Raw genomic sequence first — 22,350 nt, forward strand, 5'->3', positions numbered from 1 at the left:
AAACACACAGTCCAGTTCAAAGTGAATGATGACAGACCCTACTGCCTGCAAACACACAGTCCAGTTCAAAGTGAATGATGACAGGCCCTACTGCCTGTAAACACACAGTCCAGTTCAAAGTGAATGATGACAGGCCCTACTATCCTGTAAACACACAGTCCAGTTCAAAGTGAATGATGGCAGACCCTACTGCCTGTAAACACACAGTCCAGTTCAAAGTGAATGATGACAGACCCTACTGCCTGTAAACACACAGTCCAGTTCAAAGTGAATGATGACAGACCCTACTGCCTGTAGACACACAGTCCAGTTCAAAGTGAATGATGACAGACCCTACTGCCTGTAAACACACAGTCCAGTTCAAAGTGAATGATGACAGGCCCTACTGCCTGTAAACACACAGTCCAGTTCAAAGTGAATGATGACAGGCCCTACTATCCTGTAAACACACAGTCCAGTTCAAAGTGAATGATGACAGGCCCTACTGCCTGTAAACACACAGTCCAGTTCAAAGTGAATGATGACAGGCCCTACTATCCTGCAAACACACAGTCCAGTTCAAAGTGAATGATGGCAGACCCTACTGCCTGTAAACACACAGTCCAGTTCAAAGTGAATGATGACAGACCCTACTGCCTGTAAACACACAGTCCAGTTCAAAGTGAATGATGACAGGCCCTACTGCCTGTAAACACACAGTCCAGTTCAAATAGAATGATGACAGACCCTACTGCCTGTAAACACACAGTCCAGTTCAAAGTGAATGATGACAGGCCCTACTGCCTGTAAACACACAGTCCAGTTCAAAGTGAATGATGACAGGCCCTACTATCCTGTAAACACACAGTCCAGTTCAAAGTGAATGATGGCAGGCCCTACTGCCTGTAAACACACAGTCCAGTTCAAAGTGAATGATGACAGACCCTACTGCCTGTAAACACACAGTCTAGTTCAAAGTGAATGATGGCAGACCCTACTGCCTGTAAAAACACAGTCCAGTTCATAGTGAATGATGACAGGCCCTACTGCCTGTAAACACACAGTCCAGTTCAAAGTGAATGATGGCAGGCCCTACTGCCTGTAAACACACAGTCTAGTTCAAAGTGAATGATGACAGACCCTACTGCCTGTAAACACACAGTCCAGTTCAAAGTGAATGATGACAGACCCTACTGCCTGTAAACACACAGTCCAGTTCAAAGTGAATGATGACAGACCCTACTGCCTGTAAACACACAGTCCAGTTCAAAGTGAATGATGACAGGCCCTACTATCCTGTAAACACACAGTCCAGTTCAAAGTGAATGATGGCAGGCCCTACTGCCTGTAAACACACAGTCCAGTTCAAAGTGAATGATGACAGGCCCTACTGCCTGTAAACACACAGTCCAGTTCAAAGTGAATGATGGCAGGCCCTACTATCCTGTAAACACACAGTCCAGTTCAAAGTGAATGATGGCAGGCCCTACTGCCTGTAAACACACAGTCCAGTTCAAAGTGAATGATGACAGACCCTACTGCCTGTAAACACACAGTCTAGTTCAAAGTGAATGATGGCAGACCCTACTGCCTGTAAAAACACAGTCCAGTTCATAGTGAATGATGACAGGCCCTACTGCCTGTAAACACACAGTCCAGTTCAAAGTGAATGATGGCAGGCCCTACTGCCTGTAAACACACAGTCTAGTTCAAAGTGAATGATGACAGACCCTACTGCCTGTAAACACACAGTCCAGTTCAAAGTGAATGATGACAGACCCTACTGCCTGTAAACACACAGTCCAGTTCAAAGTGAATGATGACAGACCCTACTGCCTGTAAACACACAGTCCAGTTCAAAGTGAATGATGACAGGCCCTACTATCCTGTAAACACACAGTCCAGTTCAAAGTGAATGATGGCAGGCCCTACTGCCTGTAAACACACAGTCCAGTTCAAAGTGAATGATGACAGGCCCTACTGCCTGTAAACACACAGTCCAGTTCAAAGTGAATGATGGCAGGCCCTGTGTAACAGCTTCTCAGCTACACTATCAACATTCACATGACAGTTAGATCCAGGGCCCTGTGTAACAGCTTCTCAGCTACACTATCAACATTCACATGACAGGGCCCTGTGTAACAGCTTCTCAGCTACACTATCAACATTCACATGACAGTTAGATCCATGACAGATGTACTAGGATAGTGATAACACCATGACAGATGTACTAGGATAGTGATAACACCATGACAGATGTACTAGGATTGTGATAACACCATGACAGATGTACTAGGATATTGATAACACCATGACAGATGTACTAGGATAGTGATAACACCATGACAGATGTACTAGGGTAGTGATAACACCGTGACAGATGTACTAGGATAGTGATAACACCATGACAGCTGTACTAGGATAGTGATAACACTGTGACAGATGTACTAGGATAGTGATAACACCATGACAGATGTACTAGGATAGTGATAACACCATGACAGCTGTACTAGGATAGTGATAACACCATGACAGATGTACTAGGATAGTGATAACACCATGCCAGTTAGATCCATGACAGATGTACTAGGATAGTGATAACATCATGACAGTTGTTATACAGATGTACTAGGATAGTGATAACATCATGACAGTTGTTATACAGATGTACTAGGATGGTGATAGCACCGTGACAGATGTTATACAGATGTACTAGGATAGTGATAACACCATGACAGATGTACTAGGATAGTGATAACACCATGACAGTTGTTATACAGATGTACTAGGATAGTGATAACACCATGACAGATGTACTAGGATAGTGATAACACCATGACAGATGTACTAGGATAGTGATAACACCATGACAGATGTACTAGGATAGTGATAACATCATGACAGATGTACTAGGATAGTGATAACATCATGACAGATGTACTAGGATAGTGATAACATCATGACAGATGTACTAGGATAGTGATAACATCATGACAGATGTACTAGGATAGTGATAACACCATGACAGATGTACTAGGATAGTGATAACACCATGACAGATGTACTAGGATAGTGATAACATCATGACAGATGTACTAGGATAGTGATAACATCATGACAGATGTACTAGGATAGTGATAACATCATGACAGTTGTTATACAGATGTACTAGGATGGTGATAACACCGTGACAGATGTTATACAGATGTACTAGGATAGTGATAACACCATGACAGATGTACTAGGATAGTGATAACACCATGACAGATGTACTAGGATAGTGATAACACCATGACAGATGTACTAGGATAGTGATAACATCATGACAGATGTACTAGGATAGTGATAACATCATGACAGATGTACTAGGATAGTGATAACATCATGACAGATGTACTAGGATAGTGATAACATCATGACAGATGTACTAGGATAGTGATAACACCGTGACAGCTGTACTAGGATAGTGATAACACCATGACAGATGTACTAGGATAGTGATAACACCATGACAGATGTTATACAGATGTACTAGGATAGTGATAACACCATGACAGATGTACTAGGATAGTGATAACACCATGACAGATGTACTAGGATAGTGATAACATTATGACAGATGTACTAGGATAGTGATAACACCATGACAGATGTACTAGGATAGTGATAACATCATGACAGATGTACTAGGATAGTGATAACACCACGACAGCTGTACTAGGATAGTGATAACATCATGACAGATGTACTAGGATAGTGATAACATCATGACAGATGTACTAGGATAGTGATAACACCGTGACAGCTGTATTAGGATAGTGATAACACCATGACAGATGTACTATGTTAGCTCTAGCCCATTGTAGTTCTAGGTGCCGATGAACGATGGCTATGATTACTATGGTTACTATGGTTACTCGGGTGCTGTTTCTCATGGTTGGGGAATTAACACCGATGACGTGTGATGGAAAGACATCTGTTGGGTGAAACATGAGTACTGGGATGGACGACTGCACTGACTGGGAACTGGGAAGAGAAGGACAAGCTATTTCTGTTACCGCCAGTTAAACGCAGAGAGAGCCACCTAGCAACAGCAGCGCCGGAGAGGGCATTCGTCACAAATGGCACCCTATTTCCCCTATGGGATCTGTTCAAAAGTAGTGCACTAAATAGAGAATAGGGTGCCATTTGGGATGCTGTCTGGGTTCACATCATCTAACTGATGGGTGTGTTAGGATGGTGTTGGGTTACCTCATCCGAGTTGACAGGGACAGATTCCAGATTCCTACCATCATGTGATATTGAATTCTTTACGTGTGCCAACTACAGTATGTCGGTGCAGATTAGTCTGTGTTTAGTTCACTACTGTACATGATGAAACTAATGCATCGGTCACTTTCAAGTACTTGACCCGTTGGATTGGAGTTCGATATTACATCAGCCGATCTAGCCAGACCGGTTCAGTGGTGTGTTCTACTAGGTCTGACTTTGGTACGATGCTTTGTCATGTCCTGCTCTACGCACATAACTGATCGGACTGGAACCATGACATTTAGGACTGGAACCATGACATTTAGGAATACAGCTGATCGGACTGGAACCATGACATTTAGGACTGGAACTATGACATTTAGGACTGGAACTATGACATTTAGGAATAAAACTGATCGGACTGGAACCATGACATTTAGGAATAAAACTGATCGGACTGGAACCATGACATTTAGGACTGGAACCATGACATTTAGGAGTACAACTGATTGGACTGGAACTACGACATTTAGGAATACAACTGATCGGACTGGAACTATGACATTTAGGAATACAGCTGATCGGACTGGAACCATGACATTTAGGACTGGAACTATGACATTTAGGACTGGAACTATGACATTTAGGAATACAGCTGATCGGACTGGAACCATGACATTTAGGACTGGAACTATGACATTTAGGAATACAGCTGATCGGACTGGAACTATGACATTTAGGAATAAAACTGATCGGACTGGAACCATGACATTTAGGACTGGAACCATGACATTTAGGAATACAGCTGATTGGACTGGAACCATGACATTTAGGACTGGAACTATGACATTTAGGAATACAGCTGATCGGACTGGAACCATGACATTTAGGAATACAGCTGATCGGACTGGAACCATGACATTTAGGACTGGAACCATGACATTTAGGAATACAGCTGATTGGACTGGAACTATGACATTTAGGAATACAGCTGATTGGACTGGAACCATGACATTTAGGAATACAGCTGATCGGACTGGAACTATGACATTTAGGAATACAGCTGATCGGACTGGAACCATGACATTTAGGAATAAAACTGATCGGACTGGAACCATGACATTTAGGAATACAGCTGATTGGACTGGAACCATGACATTTAGGACTGGAACCATGACATTTAGGAATACAGCTGATTGGACTGGAACCATGACATTTAGGAATACAGCTGATGGGACTGGAACCATGACATTTAGGACTGGAACCATGACATTTAGGAATACAGCTGATTGGACTGGAACCATGACATTTAGGAATACAGCTGATGGGACTGGAACCATGACATTTAGGAATACAGCTGATTGGACTGGAACCATGACATTTAGGAATACAGCTGATCGGACTGGAACCATGACATTTAGGACTGGAACCATGACATTTAGGAATACAGCTGATTGGACTGGAACCATGACATTTAGGAATACAGCTGATGGGACTGGAACCATGACATTTAGGACTGGAACCATGACAGTTAGGAATACAGCTGATTGGACTGGAACCATGACATTTAGGAATACAGCTGATCGGACTGGAACTATGACATTTAGGAATAAAACTGATCAGACTGGAACCATCACATTTAGGAATACAGCTGATCGGACTGGAACCATGACATTTAGGAATACAGCTGATCGGACTGGAACCATGACATTTAGGAATACAGCTGATTGGACTGGAACTATGACATTTAGGAATAAAACTGATCGGACTGGAACCATGACATTTAGGACTGGAACCATGACATTTAGGAGTACAGCTGATTGGACTGGAACCATGACATTTAGGAATACAGCTGATTGGACTGGAACCATGACATTTAGGACTGGAACCATGACATTTAGGAATACAGCTGATTGGACTGGAACTATGACATTTAGGAATACAACTGATCAGACTGGAACTATGACATTTAGGAATACAGCTGATTGGACTGGAACCATGACATTTAGGACTGGAACCATGACATTTAGGAATACAACTGATCGGACTGGAACTATGACATTTAGGAATAAAACTGATCGGACTGGAACCATGACATTTAGGAATACAGCTGATTGGACTGGAACCATGACATTTAGGACTGGAACCATGACATTTAGGAATACAACTGATCGGACTGGAACTATGACATTTAGGAATAAAACTGATCGGACTGGAACCATGACATTTAGGAATACAGCTGATTGGACTGGAACCATGACATTTAGGAATACAGCTGATTGGACTGGAACCATGACATTTAGGAATACAGCTGATGGGACTGGAACCATGACATTTAGGACTGGAACCATGACATTTAGGAATACAGCTGATTGGACTGGAACCATGACATTTAGGAATACAGCTGATTGGACTGGAACCATGACATTTAGGACTGGAACCATGACATTTAGGAATACAGCTGATCGGACTGGAACCATGACATTTAGGAATACAGCTGATTGGACTGGAACCATGACATTTAGGACTGGAACTATGACATTTAGGAATACAGCTGATCGGACTGGAACCATCACATTTAGGAATACAGCTGATTGGACTGGAACCATGACATTTAGGAATACAGCTGATCGGACTGGAACCATGACATTTAGGACTGGTACCATGACATTTAGGAATACAGCTGATCGGACTGGAACCATGACATTTAGGACTGGAACCATGACATTTAGGAGTACAACTGATCGGACATTTAGGAGTTTAAAGTTAGCTGATCAGACCCAGTTTGGAAATTAATGTTAAAATAACTTTAACATAACTTTGACTTCGGATTCTAGCAGGGGGAGGCCGGGTGCTGCAGACTTTTCTAGTGCCCGCGCCAATTCGTTGCTCTCTCTCTCTCTCTCTCTCTCTCTCTCTCTGCCTCTCTGTCTCTCTCTCTCCCTCTCTCTCCCTCTCTCTCTGTCTCTCTCTCTCTCTCTCTCTCTGTCTCTCTCTGTCTCTCTCTGTCTCTCTCTCTCTCTCTCTCTCTCTCTCTCTCTCTCTCTCTCTCTCTCTCTCTCTCTGTCTCTCTCTCTCTCTCTCTCTCTCTGTCTCTCTTTCCTATATAGTGAAAATCCTACTGAATGAATAATTGTTGCCAGAAAAGGGATCCCTCTGACCATTAGTGCAGAGAGAGAGAGTCAAACTACTTTGAATTATATAAATGTTGAAATGTTTTCCTATTGGTGGGGTTAAAGATGATATACACTGAGCATACCAAACATTAGGAAGTCTGGGCCAGGTGTCGAAAGCATTCCACAGGGACGCCGGAGCAGGTTGACCCCAATGCTTCCCACAGTTGTGTCTCATGATAAGCTGTGTCAAGCTGTTTGGATGTCCTTTGGGTGGTGGACCATTCTTGATACACACGGTAAACTGTTGAGCGTGAAAAACCCAGCAGCGTTGCAGTTCTTGACATAAACCGGTGCGCCTGGCACCTACTATTATATCCCGTTCAAAGGCACTTAAATGTTTTGTCTTGCCCACTCTATGTAAAGATCTACACTATGTAAAGATCTACACTATGTAAAGATCTACACTATGTAAAGATCTACACTATGTAAAGATCTACACTATGTAAAGATCTACACTATGTAAAGATCTACACTATGTAAAGATCTACACTATGTAAAGATCTACACTATGTAAAGACCTACACTATGTAAAGATCTACACTATGTAAAGATCTACACTATGTAAAGATCTACACTATGTAAAGACCTACACTATGTAAAGATCTACACCATGTAAAGATCTACACTATGTAAAGATCTACACTATGTAAAGATCTACACTATGTAACTCCGTAAAGATCTACACTATGTAAAGATCTACACTATGTAAAGATCTACACTATGTAAAGATCTACACTATGTAAAGATCTACACTATGTAACTCCGTAAAGATCTACACTATGTAAAGATCTACACTATGTAAAGATCTACACTATGTAACTCCGTAAAGATCTACACTATGTAAAGATCTACACTATGTAAAGATCTACACTATGTAAAGATCTACACTATGTAAAGATCTACACTATGTAAAGATCTACACTATGTAAAGATCTACACTACGTAAAGATCTACACTATGTAAAGATCTACACTATGTAAAGATCTACACTATGTAAAGATCTACACTATGTAAAGATATACACTATGTAAAGATCTACACTATGTAAAGATCTACACTATGTAAAGATCTACACTATGTAACTCCGTAAAGATCTACACTATGTAAAGATCTACACTATGTAAAGATCTACACTATGTAAAGATCTACACTATGTAAAGATCTACACTATGTAACTCCGTAAAGATCTACACTATGTAAAGATCTACACTATGTAAAGATCTACACTATGTAACTCCATAAAGATCTACACTATGCAAAGATCTACACTATGTAAAGATCTACACTATGTAAAGATCTACACTATGTAAAGATCTACACTATGTAAAGGTCTACACTATGTAAAGATCTACACTATGTAACTCCGTAAAGATCTACACTATGTAAAGATCTACACTATGTAAAGATCTACACTATGTAAAGATCTACACTATGTAAAGATCTACACTATGTAAAGATCTACACTACGTAAAGATCTACACTATGTAAAGATCTACACTATGTAAAGATCTACACTATGTAAAGACCTACACTATGTAACTCCGTAAAGATCTACACTATGTAAAGATCTACACTATGTAAAGATCTACACTATGTAACTCCATAAAGATCTACACTATGCAAAGATCTACACTATGTAAAGATCTACACTATGTAAAGATCTACACTATGTAAAGATCTACACTACGTAAAGATCTACACTATGTAAAGATCTACACTATGTAAAGATCTACACTATGTAAAGACCTACACTATGTAAAGATGTACACTACGTAAAGACCTACACTATGTAAAGATCTACACTATGTAAAGATCTACACTATGTAAAGATCTACACTATGCAAAGACCTACACTAAGCAACTCCAGTGTGGATTTGGCCTTGTTTTAAATTGTGTTCCTGCTGAAAGAGGAATTCATCTCCCAGACTCTACCAGGTTTTCCTCTAGGATTACCTATGCTTAACCCCATTCCGTACATTTTTATCCTGAAAAACTCCCCAGATTACAAGCATACACATAACATGATGCAGCCACCACTAAGTTGAAAATAGGGAGAGTGGTACTCAGTAATGTGTTGTATTGGATTTGCCCCCAAAAATAACACAATATTCAGGACAAAAAGTGAATTGCTTTGCCTCATTTGTTGCAGTATTACTTTATTGCCTTATTTGCAAACAGGATGCATGTTTTGGAATATTTGTATTCTGTACAGGCTTCCTTCTTTTCACTGTCATTTAGGTTAGTATTGTGGAGTAACTACAATGTTGTTAAATCCATCCTCAGTTTTCTCCTACCACAGCCACTAAATTCTGTAAGTGTTTTAAAATCACCAGCGGCCTCATGATGAAATCTCTGAGCGGTTTCCTTTCTCTCCGGCAACTGAGTTAGGAAGGAGGCCTGTATCTTTATATTGACTGGGTGTATTGATACACCATCCAAGAGATATTAGATATATTAAATGTCTGCAGTTTATTTCTTTACGCATCTAGTGATCGGTGCCCTTGTTTGTGAGGCTTTGGGAAACCTCCCTGGTCTAATGATCAGAGCTGTAAGGGGAGGAAAAGTTCATTCTCCATGTTCTGTCACTAAGTGTATTTTCTGTTGGTGTAGTTCAGCATGATACATGATTTTTCAGAGCATTGTTTAAAATAAAAATGTAGTCATTTCTTGAATAGATGTTCTTACTTTGAGAAAAAAGGAGTAGTCTTTTGTAGTTGGGAATAGTAATCTCCAGGTGTCCTGTAAATTATTTGTAGAGATGAACATTTTCAGACTCTTTGTGGAGGTTCCTTGAATTTGCCTTTTTCTTATTTCAACATCTGTCAATCTTATCAAATGTATGATTTCGGTCTCTTGCTTGATTAATAGTTTGTGTCTGGATATGATCTAATATACTTTGAATTCTATCCAAAAACCACAGATATGCCCCTGGTGGGATATACAATGAACTCAATGTGTGTTTTCACCATGTAAGGTACAATTCAACATTAGAAAACGGCCTTCTTGGTCCGTGTGCTGGGATATAATGGTTTATTCTTATTTATCAGGATGCCTACACCTCTGCTGTTACTACAGTAGGTGGCAGTATAGGCCTCTTCAACCCGGCTCCTCTTTAAATATCGTCACGTTCTGACCTTAGTTCCTTTATTATGTCTTTGTGTTAGGTTGGTCAGGGCGTGAGTTGGGGTGGGTAGTCTATGTAGTATTTGTGTGTTTGGCCTGGTATGGTTCTCAATCAGAGGCAGGTGTCGTTCGTTGTTGATTGAGAATCATACTTAGGTAGCCTGTTTTTCCCCCATTTTAGTTGTGGGTGATTGTTTTCTGTCTCTGTGTCTTCACCAGACAGAACTGTTTCGTTTTCGTTCGTTCTCCTTGTTGCTTTGTTTTTTTGTGTTCAATGTAAATAAATCTCAACATGGACACGTTCCACGCTGCATATTGGTCCGATCGTTCATACTCCTCGTCAGAGGAAGACGAATCTCGTTGCAAATATTCCATTTAAAAAGTTTTTTTTTTTTATGTAACTCTTGCAGGTCAACCACATCTGCTGACAATTTCTTTAAGTGTTTAAGAACCTTGTGCTTTCCCCCCCCCCCCCCCCATCATGAAGCCCGTGCACATTCCATGTGATAAGTTGGATTTTATGGGTCTTGTATAAAATCCAAGTGTGTTCCGTCTATCATTGAAGAACCAGATAAAAACACTTTAGCAGACATGTCAAATGAGGGTGGTGGACATTCCACAGAGTGGGAGTCATAGTATGAATGCATAGTTATTATATCCATTACATATATAGAGTGTGTGAGCACTTTATTACACTTTCATTAGACAGTTATTACACTTGTCAGGTTTTTTTTTTAACCGTAGAAACGTACTGTACACTGAGTGTATATTTCTTTCAGTGTGTCTATGTGATCCCTGTGGGAATTGAACCCACAACCTTGATGTTGACAGCACCACACTCAACTCTTACCAGTTGAGCCACGATGACGGGACCACCTAATCAGTTAAGCAGGGAAACGATCAGTGGTTGTTTTAAAGCTCCACCAGGTGAGCCCCATTAGAATCTGCAGGCCGAGCTGTTCCACCATCTGTGCCTCCTCTCTCAGCCTCATATTAGACTCAGTAGGCCAGGCTATTCCCCCATCTCCTCTCTCAGCCTCATATTAGACTCAGTAGGCCAGGCTATTCCCCCATCTCCTCTCTCAGCCTCATATTAGACTCAGTAGGCCAGGCCATCTCCTCTCTCAGCCTCATATTAGACTCAGTAGGCCAGGCTATTCCCCCATCTCCTCTCTCAGCCTCATATTAGACTCAGTAGGCCAGGCTATTCCCCCATCGCCTCTCTCAGCCTCATATTAGACTCAGTAGGCCAGGCTATTCCCCCATCTCCTCTCTCAGCCTCATATTAGACTCAGTAGGCCAGGCTATTCCCCCAGCGCCTCTCTCAGCCTCATATTAGACTCAGTAGGCCAGGCTATTCCCCCATCTCCTCTCCCAGTCTTCCATTAGACTCAGTAGGCCAGGCTATTCCCCCATCTCCTCTCTCAGCCTCATATTAGACTCAGTAGGCCAGGCTATTCCCCCATCTCCTCTCTCAGCCTCATATTAGACTCAGTAGGCCAGGCTATTCCCCCATCTCCTCTCCCAGCCTCATATTAGACTCAGTAGTCCAGGCTATTCCCCCATCTCCACTCTCAGCCTCATATTAGACTCAGTAGGCCAGGCTATTCCCCCATCTCCTCTCTCAGCCTCATATTAGACTCAGTAGGCCAGGCTATTCCCCCATCTCCTCTCCCAGCCTCATATTAGACTCAGTAGGCCAGGCTATTCCCCCATCTCCTCTCCCAGCCTCCCATTAGACTCAGTAGTCCAGGCTATTCCCCCATTGCCACTCCCAGCCTCCCATTAGACTCTGTAGGCCAGGCTATTCCCCCATCTCCTCTCTCAGCCTCCCATTAGACTCAGTAGGCCAGGTTATTCCCCCATCTCCTCTCCCAGCCTCCCATTAGACTCTGTAGGCCAGGCTATTCCCCCATCTCCTCTCTCAGCCTCCCATTAGACTCAGTAGGCCAGGCTATTCCCCCATCTCCTCTCCCAGCCTCCCATTAGACTCTGTAGTCCAGGCTATTCCCCCATTGCCTCTCCCAGCCTCCCATTAGACTCAGTATGCCAGGCTATTCCCCCATTGCCTCTCCCAGCCTCCCATTAGACTCAGTAGGCCAGGCTATTCCCCCATCTCCTCTCCCAGCCTCCCATTAGACTCAGTAGGCCAGGCTATTCCCCCATCTCCTCTCTCAGCCTCCCATTAGACTCAGTAGTCCAGGCTATTCCCTCATCACCTCTCTCAGCCTCCCAGATGTTTGGCTGCTGTAGCGTTCTAGAGTGGTGTAGCTAGACGTCCCCCCCCCCCCCCCCCCCCCAGACAGCCCCAGTTCAGTTTCCGCCCACCAGCCAGCTGGCTGGTAAAATAAAATACCACAGAGGAAGTATTCATACATTTCTTTGCCTGGCATTTCCTGGTTTTAAAGTGATGGATCCCTCCGTTCTTTCCTATAGGCTACACCACCTCCAGTGTGTTACTGGTACCTGTCCAACTTGTGACTTTGTTTTTCCTCACAGCGAGTTATGTATGAGAAGATGCTGAGGATTCTTTATGATAGGGGTTATTTGGCTGCAAAACAGTTGTTCTCACTTCCTGTGCATATTAAGTTGTGTATCATTTTGTCTGGGATCTGGAAATACATATCTCTCCCTGCCAAAATGCATATGTGTTTTTCTTCCCCTTTTTTACCAGTATAATGATGGCCTACTGTATTTTCTAAAGGAAAGGGTGTGGGTTCCTCAGAGAATGTTGGACATGAGTACAGACTCTAAAGCATCACATCCAACACAATGTACCGTGTCACACATTTCAACTAAGTTTACGGGTGTTGACACATTTCTGAAAGGAATCCACGACTGTTAATGACATAACCGAACAAATGTCTTCTCCCATTTATACATGGGAGAGGAATTGTTAACTTCTCTCTGTCATGGGATTGCATCATCAAAATACTGGAGGACTGAAATGGTTAATTATAGTCTGGAGAGAGGAGAGGAGGAGGAGGAGAGAGGAGAGGAGGAGAGAGGAGAGGAGGGGAGAGGAGAGGAGGAGAGGGGGAGGAGAGGGGGAGGAGGAGAGGGGAGAGGAGGAGGAGGAGAGGGGGAGGAGAGGGGGAGGAGGAGAGAGGGAGGGGAGGAGAGGAGGAGGAGAGGGGGAGGAGCGAGAAGAAGGAGGAGAAGGAGGAGAGAGGAGAGGAGGAGGAGAGGGGGAGGAGAGGGGGAGGAGGAGAGAGGAGAGGGGGAGGAGGAGAGGGGAGAGGGGGAGGAGAGGGGGAGGAGGAGAGAGGAGAGAGGGAGGGGAGGAGAGGGGGAGGAGAGGAGGAGGAGAGGGGGAGGAGCGAGAAGAAGGAGGAGAAGGAGGAGAGAGGAGAGGAGGAGGAGAGGGGGAGGAGCGAGAAGAAGGAGGAGAAGGAGGAGAGAGGAGAGGAGGAGGAGAGGGGGAGGAGCGAGGAGGAGGAAGAGAGAGGAAAGGAGGAGAGAGGAGGAGAGGAGGAGGAGAGGGGGAGGAGCGAGAAGAGCGAGGAGAAGGAGGAGAGAGGAGAGGAGGAGGAGAGGGGGAGGAGCGAGGAGTAGGAAGAGAGAGGAAAGGAGGAGAGAGGAGGGAGAGGAGGAGGAGAGAGGAGGAGAGGATAGGAGGAGGAGGAGAGAAGATGGAGAGAAGAGAGGAGGAGGGGATGAGCGAGGAGGAGAGGATAGGAGGAGGAGGAGAGAAGAGGGAGAGAGGGGAAAGGAGGAGGAGGAGGAGAGAAGAGAGGAGAGGTGGATGAGGAGAGGAGAAGACAAGTGGAGAGAGGAGAGGGGTGGATGGGGGAGAGGAGGAAGGTAGGAGTGAGAAGAGCGAGGAGGAGAGAGGAAAGGAGGAGAGAGGAGGGAGAGAGGGGAATGGAGGAGGAGAGAAGAGAGGAGAGGTGGATGGAGAGAGGAGAGGAAGAGAGGAGAAGACAAGTGGAGAGAGGAGAGGGGTGGATGGGGGAGAGGAGAAGAGGAAAGGAAGAGAGGGGAGGATTAGAGAGGAAAGGAGTGCTCTACAATCATGCAGAAATGACTGTGCCAGATGGCATGGCTCTGGAGTCTGGACTCATGAAATACTCTCAGAACCAGTACGGAAGACCCTGGGCTCTGCCATCTCTCTCTCTTTGCTTTGAATCAAACTCTTAGGGGTCATACAGAGTTGAGATGAGACACAGAGAGAGAGCTGGTCTTGTGTCCTTTGTACAGTTTAGAGGTCATTATGGACCTCTGCCTCTCCAGTGATTGGTTTAAAATGAGTTTACCTCACAGTAGCCCCACAATTGAATATTTCCTTCTTATTTTTTTTTTTACTATTATTGTCGAAACTATTGAATAAAACCGTATGAATAGAGACGCTAGACTGAACAATCAGACATACAATTTCCTTGGAGAAGAACACACAGTCTAACGTTTTCCAATAGTTTTGAAAGTAACATTGTTGAATGTTGAAATAATTATCTCAATTATTTAGACCTATGTAATTTCCCCATTGATTCCTCCATACACTGTAGGCTAACTTCCTTTTGATAATTATAATCTCCTCTACAATTACAACTTGAAAGAAGAGGAGATTACTCAAGGATGGATATGGAAGAGAAGGGAAATCATTAAAAAAAAAATAGCTTTTTAAGGTGAATTCAATAATTCACCTTAAAAAAAAATGACCAAAAGTATGTGGACACCTGCTCATCCAACATCTCATTTAAAAAAGATCATAGGCATTAATATGGAGTTGGTCCTCCCTTTGCTGCTATAACAGCCTCCAGTCTTTTGGGAAGGCTTTCCACTAGATATTGGATCATTACTGTGGGGCTACCATTCAACCACAATGAGCATTAGTGAGGTCGTGCACTGATGTTGGGCGATTAGGCCTGGCTTGTAGTCAGAGTTCAAATTCATCCCGATGGTGTTCGATTGGGTTGAGGTCAGGGCTCTGTGCAGGCCAGTCAAGTTCTTCCACACCAATCTCGACAAACCATTTCTGTATGGACCTCTCTTTGTGCACAGGGGTGTATTGTCATGCTGAAACAGGAAAGGGCCTTTTCCAATCTGTTGCTACAAAGTTGGAAGCACAGAATCATCTAGAATGTCATTGTCTGCTATACCGTTAAGATTTCCCTTCATTGGAACTAAGGGGTCCGAACCAGGAAAACAGCCCCAGACCATTATTCCTCCTCAACCTAACTTTACAGTTGGCACTATGCATTCAGGCAGGTAGAGTTATCCTGGCATCCGCAAAACTCAGATTCATCCTGTTGGACTGCCAGATGGTGAAGCGTGATTCATCACTCCAGAGAACGTGTTTCCACTGCTCCAGAGTCCAATGGCCGCGAGCTTTACACCACTCCAGCTGACTCTTGGCATTGCGTATGGTGATCTTAAGCTTGTGTATAGCTGCTCGGCCATGGAAACCCATTTCATGAAGCTCCAGACTAAGTTTTTGTGCTGACGTTGTTTCCAGAGGCAGTTTGTACCTCGGTAGTGAGTGTTGCAACCGAGGACAGAATATGTTTAAGCGCTGTGCTCTTCAGCACTCGGAGGTCACATTCTGTGAGCTTGTGTGGCCTACCACTTTGCGGCTGAGCCGTTGTTGCTCCTAGACGTTTCCACTTCACAATAACAGCACTTACAGTTGACCGGGGCAGCTCTAGCAGGGCAGAAATGTAACAAACTGACTTGTTGGAAAGGTGGCATCCTATGATGGTGCCACGTTGAAAGTCACTGAGCTCTTCAGTAAGGCCATTCTACTGCCAATGTTCTTCTATGTGTCCACATAGTTCACTTTAGGTGGGTTCCCACTTCCAGAGATACTATACAGCATACTATACAGTATTATACTATAATTATTATACTATACCTGGTATTATACTGGGGTTATAGTATACAGCCTGGTATTATACTGGGGTTATAGTATACAGCCTGGTATTATACTGGGGTTATAGTATACAGCCTGGTATTATACTGGGGTTATAGTACACAGCCTGGTATTATACAGGGGTATAGTACACAGCCTGGTATTATACTGGGGTTATAGTATACAGCCTGGTATTATACAGGGGTATAGTATACAGCCTGGTATTATACTGGGGTTATAGTACACAGCCTGGTATTATACTGGGGTTATAGTACACAGCCTGGTATTATACTGGGGTTATAGTATACAGCCTGGTATTATACTGGGGTTATAGTATACAGCCTGGTATTATACTGGGGTTATAGTACACAGCCTGGTATTATACTGGGGTTATAGTATACAGCCTGGTATTATACTGGGGTTATTGTATACAGCCTGGTATTATACTGGGGTTATAGTATACAGCCTGGTATTATACTGGGGTTATAGTATACAGCCTGGTATTATACTGGGGTTATAGTATACAGCCTGGTATTATACTGGGGTTATAGTACACAGCCTGGTATTATACAGGGGTTATAGTATACAGCCTGGTATTATACTGGGGTTATAGTACACAGCCTGGTATTATACTGGGGGTATAGTATACAGCCTGGTATTATACTGGGATTATAGTACACAGCCTGGTATTATACTGGGGTTATATTATACAGCCTGGTATTATACTGGGGTTATAGTACACAGCCTGGTATTATACTGGGGGTATAGTATACAGCCTGGTATTATACTGGGGTTATAGTATACAGCCTGGTATTATACTGGGGTTATATTATACAGCCTGGTATTATACTGGGGTTATAGTATACAGCCTGGTATTATACAGGGGTTATAGTATACAGCCTGGTATTATACTGGGGTTATAGTATACATCCTGGTATTATACTGGGGTTATAGTATACAGCCTGGTATTATACTGGGGTTATATTACACAGCCTGGTATTATACTGGGGTTATAGTATACAGCCTGGTATTATACTGGGGTTATAGTATACAGCCTGGTATTATACTGGGGTTATAGTATACAGCCTGGTATTATACTGGGGTTATAGTATACATCCTGGTATTATTCTGGGGTTATAGTATACAGCCTGGTATTATACTGGGGTTATAGTATACAGCCTGGTATTATACTGGGGTTATAGTATACAGCCTGGTATTATACTGGGGTTATAGTATACATCCTGGTATTATACTGGGGTTATAGTATACAGCCTGGTATTATACTGGGATTATAGTATACATCCTGGTATTATACTGGGATTATAGTATACATCCTGGTATTATACTGGGGTTATAGTATACATCCTGGTATTATACTGGGGTTATAGTATACAGTCTGGTATTATACTGGGGTTATAGTATACAGCCTGGTATTATACTGGGGTTATAGTATACAGCCTGATATTATACTGGGGAAGTTGTGTTTCCATACCTAGGGCTGATACTAAGGGCTTGTGAAGGGCCAATCAACAACCTCTGAACACTGAGTGTAGTAATACGTAGGCCTGTGTAGTAATATAGAGGCCTGTGTACTAATGTAGAGGCCTGTGTACTAATGTAGAGGCCTGTGTACTAATGTAGAGGCCTGTGTACTAATGTAGAGGCCTGTGTACTTATGTAGAGGCCTGTGTACTTATGTAGAGGCCTGTGTACTAATGTAGAGGCCTGTGTACTAATGTAGAGACCTGTGTACTTATGTAGAGGCCTGTGTACTAATGTAGAGGCCTGTGTACTTATGTAGAGGCCTGTGTACTAATGTAGAGGCCTGTGTACTTATGTAGAGGCCTGTGTACTAATGTAGAGGCCTGTGTACTTATGTAGAGGCCTGTGTACTTATGTAGAGGCCTGTGTACTTATGTAGAGGCCTGTGGTTATAGGTACCAATGTGAATAGTGGTTGGAAAAAAGTAAATATCTAAAGTAAAAAGTCACCCAGTAAAATTATATTTTAAGTAAAAGTCTAAAAGTATTTGGTTTTAAATATACTTAAGTATCAAAAGTAAATGTAATTGCTAAAATATACTTAAGTATGAAAAGTAAAAGTATAAATCATTTAAAATCATTTGAAATTAAGCAAACCAGATGGCATCATGTAAAAATATTAATAATAATAATTTTCAGGTAGCCAGGGGCACAATACAACATTTACAAAATAAATAATAATATAATTTTCAGGTAGCCAGGGGCACACACCATCATTCAGACATCATTTACAAAATAAATAATAATAATCATTTTCAGGTAGCCAGGGGCACACGCCATAATTTACAAAATGAAGTGTGTGTGTCTAGTGAGTGCACCGGATCAGAGGCAGTAGATCCCTACTGGGATGTTCTGTTAAGGGCATGACTTGGACCAGTTTCCTGTCCTGCTAAGCATTCTAAATGTAACCAGTACTTTTGGGTGTCAAGGAAAATGTATGGAGTAAAAAGTAAATTATTTTCTTATTAAGGAATGTAGTAAAAGTAAAAGTTGTCAACAATATAAATTGTAAAGTGAAGTGCAGATACCCCCAAAACAACTTCTTAAGTAGTACTTTAAAGTATTTTTTTTACTTAAGTACTTTAAACCACATTATGTGAAGAGCTGTGTTTTTTTCCAGGCAGGCCTGATCCGGACTGATAACGGGGAGTTTTTCATCGAGCCTCTAGAGAAGGGTCAGCAGGATGTGGAGGTGAAAGGTCGTGTCCATGTGGTCTACAGGAGATCTGCCATCAAAAGTGAACCAGTCCAAACAAGGAAGGACCTCCACAATGAAGGTAAGGAAAGGGAACACCACCAATGTAGTGGAGAGAGGAGGGGTGAGTGCACACAAGCACACACACACTCATGCACACACACTCATTCACACACACACACACAGCAGACAGACTGTTCACTGCACCAGCTGTGAGGAATGCTCGGCCCCTATGAAAGCACTGGGGGAAAAGTCTGTCTCTCTGCTCTACAGTTAAAATGGACCTGACTGCTCTATGAATTCCCTCCTGTCCGTGAACAATAGCTTGAGCATCTGGCCGTAGGCTGTCCTACTGTTATAGGTGCCGTAGATTCTCTCTCCAGTGTCTGGGACTGTAAAGGTGATGTACAGTCATACACACTAAAACAATGAGGGTTCCTCAAGGGTTCTTCGGGAAAAGTGATGGTTCTATGTGGAACCATAATGCCTCAAATAGCCCTTTGAGCTCTTCAAATGGTTCTTTACAGTTCAGAACTAGGGTTCTTTACAGTTCAGAACTAGGGTTCTTTACAGTTCAGAACTAGGGTTCTTTACGGTTCAGAACTAGGGTTCTTTACGGTTCAGAACTAGGGTTCTTTACAGTTCAGAACTAGGGTTCTTTACAGTTCAGAACTAGGGTTCTTTACAGTTCAGAACTAGGGTTCTTTACAGTTCAGAACTAGGGTTCTTTACAGTTCAGAACTAGGGTTCTTTACAGTTCAGAACTAGGGTTCTTTGCAGTTCAGAACTAGGGTTCTTTACAGTTCAGAACTAGGGTTCTTTACAGTTCAGAACTAGGGTTCTTTACAGTTCAGAACTAGGGTTCTTTACAGTTCAGAACTAGGGTTCTTTACAGTTCAGAACTAGGGTTCTTTACAGTTCAGAACTAGGGTTCTTTACAGTTCAGAACTAGGGTTCTTTACAGTTCAGAACTAGGGTTCTTTGCAGTTCAGAACTAGGGTTCTTTACAGTTCAGAACTAGGGTTCTTTACAGTTCAGAACTAGGGTTCTTTACAGTTCAGAACTAGGGTTCTTTACAGTTCAGAACTAGGGTTCTTTACAGTTCAGAACTAGGGTTCTTTACAGTTCAGAACTAGGGTTCTTTACAGTTCAGAACTAGGGTTCTTTACAGTTCAGAACTAGGGTTCTTTACAGTTCAGAACTAGGGTTCTTTACAGTTCAGAACTAGGGTTCTTCACAGTTCAGAACTAGGGTTCTTTACAGTTCAGAACTAGGGTTCTTTACAGTTCAGAACTAGGGTTCTTTACAGTTCAGAACTAGGGTTCTTTACAGTTCAGAACTAGGGTTCTTTACAGTTCAGAACTAGGGTTCTTTACGGTTCAGAACTAGGGTTCTTTACAGTTCAGAACTAGGGTTCTTTACAGTTCAGAACTAGGGTTCTTTACAGTTCAGAACTAGGGTTCTTTACAGTTCAGAACTAGGGTTCTTTACAGTTCAGAACTAGGGTTATTTACAGTTCAGAACTAGGGTTCTTTACAGTTCAGAACTAGGGTTCTTTACAGTTCAGAACTAGGGTTCTTTACAGTTCAGAACTAGGGTTCTTTACAGTTCAGAACTAGGGTTCTTTACAGTTCAGAACTAGGGTTCTTCACAGTTCAGAACTAGGGTTCTTTACAGTTCAGAACTAGGGTTCTTTACAGTTTCAGAACTAGGGTTCTTTACAGTTCAGAACTAGGGTTCTTTACAGTTCAGAACTAGGGTTCTTTACAGTTCAGAACTAGGGTTCTTTACAGTTCAGAAGTAGGGTTCTTTACAGTTCAGAACTAGGGTTCTTTACAGTTCAGAACTAGGGTTCTTCACAGTTCAGAACTAGGGTTCTTTACAGTTCAGAACTAGGGTTCTTTACAGTTCAGAACTAGGGTTCTTTACAGTTCAGAACTAGGGTTCTTTACAGTTCAGAACTAGGGTTCTTTACAGTTCAGAACTAGGGTTCTTTACAGTTCAGAACTAGGGTTCTTTACAGTTCAGAACTAGGGTTCTTTACGGTTCAGAACTAGGGTTCTTTACAGTTCAGAAAATGGTTCTTTCTTCTTTTAGTGATAATTCAAATGTAGCTCATTAGAATTTTTGGGGGCGTGGTTTACGCACAGCTCTTTTTGTGCAATTGTGAGTTAGTGTCATGTCAGTTTATCTGATGTGTTGTGTTGTGTTATGCCATTACATATTAGATATGACAATGGCCAGTGATGGTGTCCTGTGAAAGACTCATGTTATGGCCTTGTGTTAGTTGAGAACAGCCGACTAAATCAGTCAGTGGGTCTCAATTCTCTCCTCAGGGACCCCAGCTGTTCCAGAGGAAGCTCACTTGTTTCAACTTGTCAATAATAACACCTATGGAATTTTAACAACATAACATGTCTGACCAGAATAAAACAATGTATGGTTTTCAATAGGATCTACAAAGAACCTTTAAGATTAAAGAAGGTTCTTTATAGAACCATTCTCCATAAATGTTCTATAAAGGACCCTAACATTAGCCAGTTAAAATCTGGAGGTCTCCCCTCAAGCTTAGCTAGCTAGCTAACGTTATACTGCAACTAAAGTCAATCTGGCGACATCAAAATGATGACAAAAGGTTTTCATACTATTTATTTGCCTTTATAAATGTCATTTTTGTTTTCAAGCCTCAGTTATGCACTTTCAGATCACCCCGTCATCAGCGCCCGATGAGGATGCATTGAGTAGAATGCTCAGTCGGGCGTCAGTCCTAAAACGAACGTTCAAAACAATATTGTGACGCAACGTGCAACCCTTGAATATAGAACCTGAGGAAAGGGTTCTTCATATCACCATACAGGTTCCATTTAGAACCTCATGAGCATGGTTCTTTATAGAACCTTTAAAAAAGGGTTCTACAGAGCACCAAAAGGGATCTGCTATGGTTACAAGCCAAAGAACTCCTATCTGATACTAGAATGGAAGTTACAAATGTAACTATGGTTGTATGAATACCATTCAGACCATCAGTACGGTGAGAAGTATGGATTATATCCCATGCGCTCCCCGCGGGTCCAGTAACAATAACAACAGAGTCACCCCGGTGACCGTGACAGCGTGCGGAGAACGTTTCCCCCGCGGTTCATATCAAACCGCCCTGTCTCAGAGAAACTTCTCGCCAACGTATTCAGAGTGACGGGTTACCACTGACGGTCTTACAGCAGTCAGGCTGTAATGATG

The 22,350-nt window shown here is 42.5% G+C and overlaps 1 protein-coding gene across 5 annotated transcripts in view; it reads left to right on the forward strand.

The window, feature by feature from the left end:
• The window catches only part of LOC110513446 (A disintegrin and metalloproteinase with thrombospondin motifs 14), a 140,709-nt gene that overhangs the window by 26,669 nt on the left and 91,690 nt on the right, over window positions 1-22,350 (forward strand). For all 5 annotated transcript variants that reach the window (XM_090217740.1, XM_090217742.1, XM_090217741.1 and 2 more), the window contains exon 3: window positions 19,039-19,195. In XM_090217740.1, coding sequence (XP_090073866.1) covers window positions 19,039-19,195 — 157 coding nt within the window. The remainder of the gene's footprint in view (window positions 1-19,038; window positions 19,196-22,350) is intronic.

Source organism: Oncorhynchus mykiss, chromosome 23 (assembly GCF_057628025.1).
Source record: "Oncorhynchus mykiss isolate SJ-2025 chromosome 23, ASM5762802v1, whole genome shotgun sequence".
Taxonomy (NCBI): domain Eukaryota; kingdom Metazoa; phylum Chordata; class Actinopteri; order Salmoniformes; family Salmonidae; genus Oncorhynchus; species Oncorhynchus mykiss.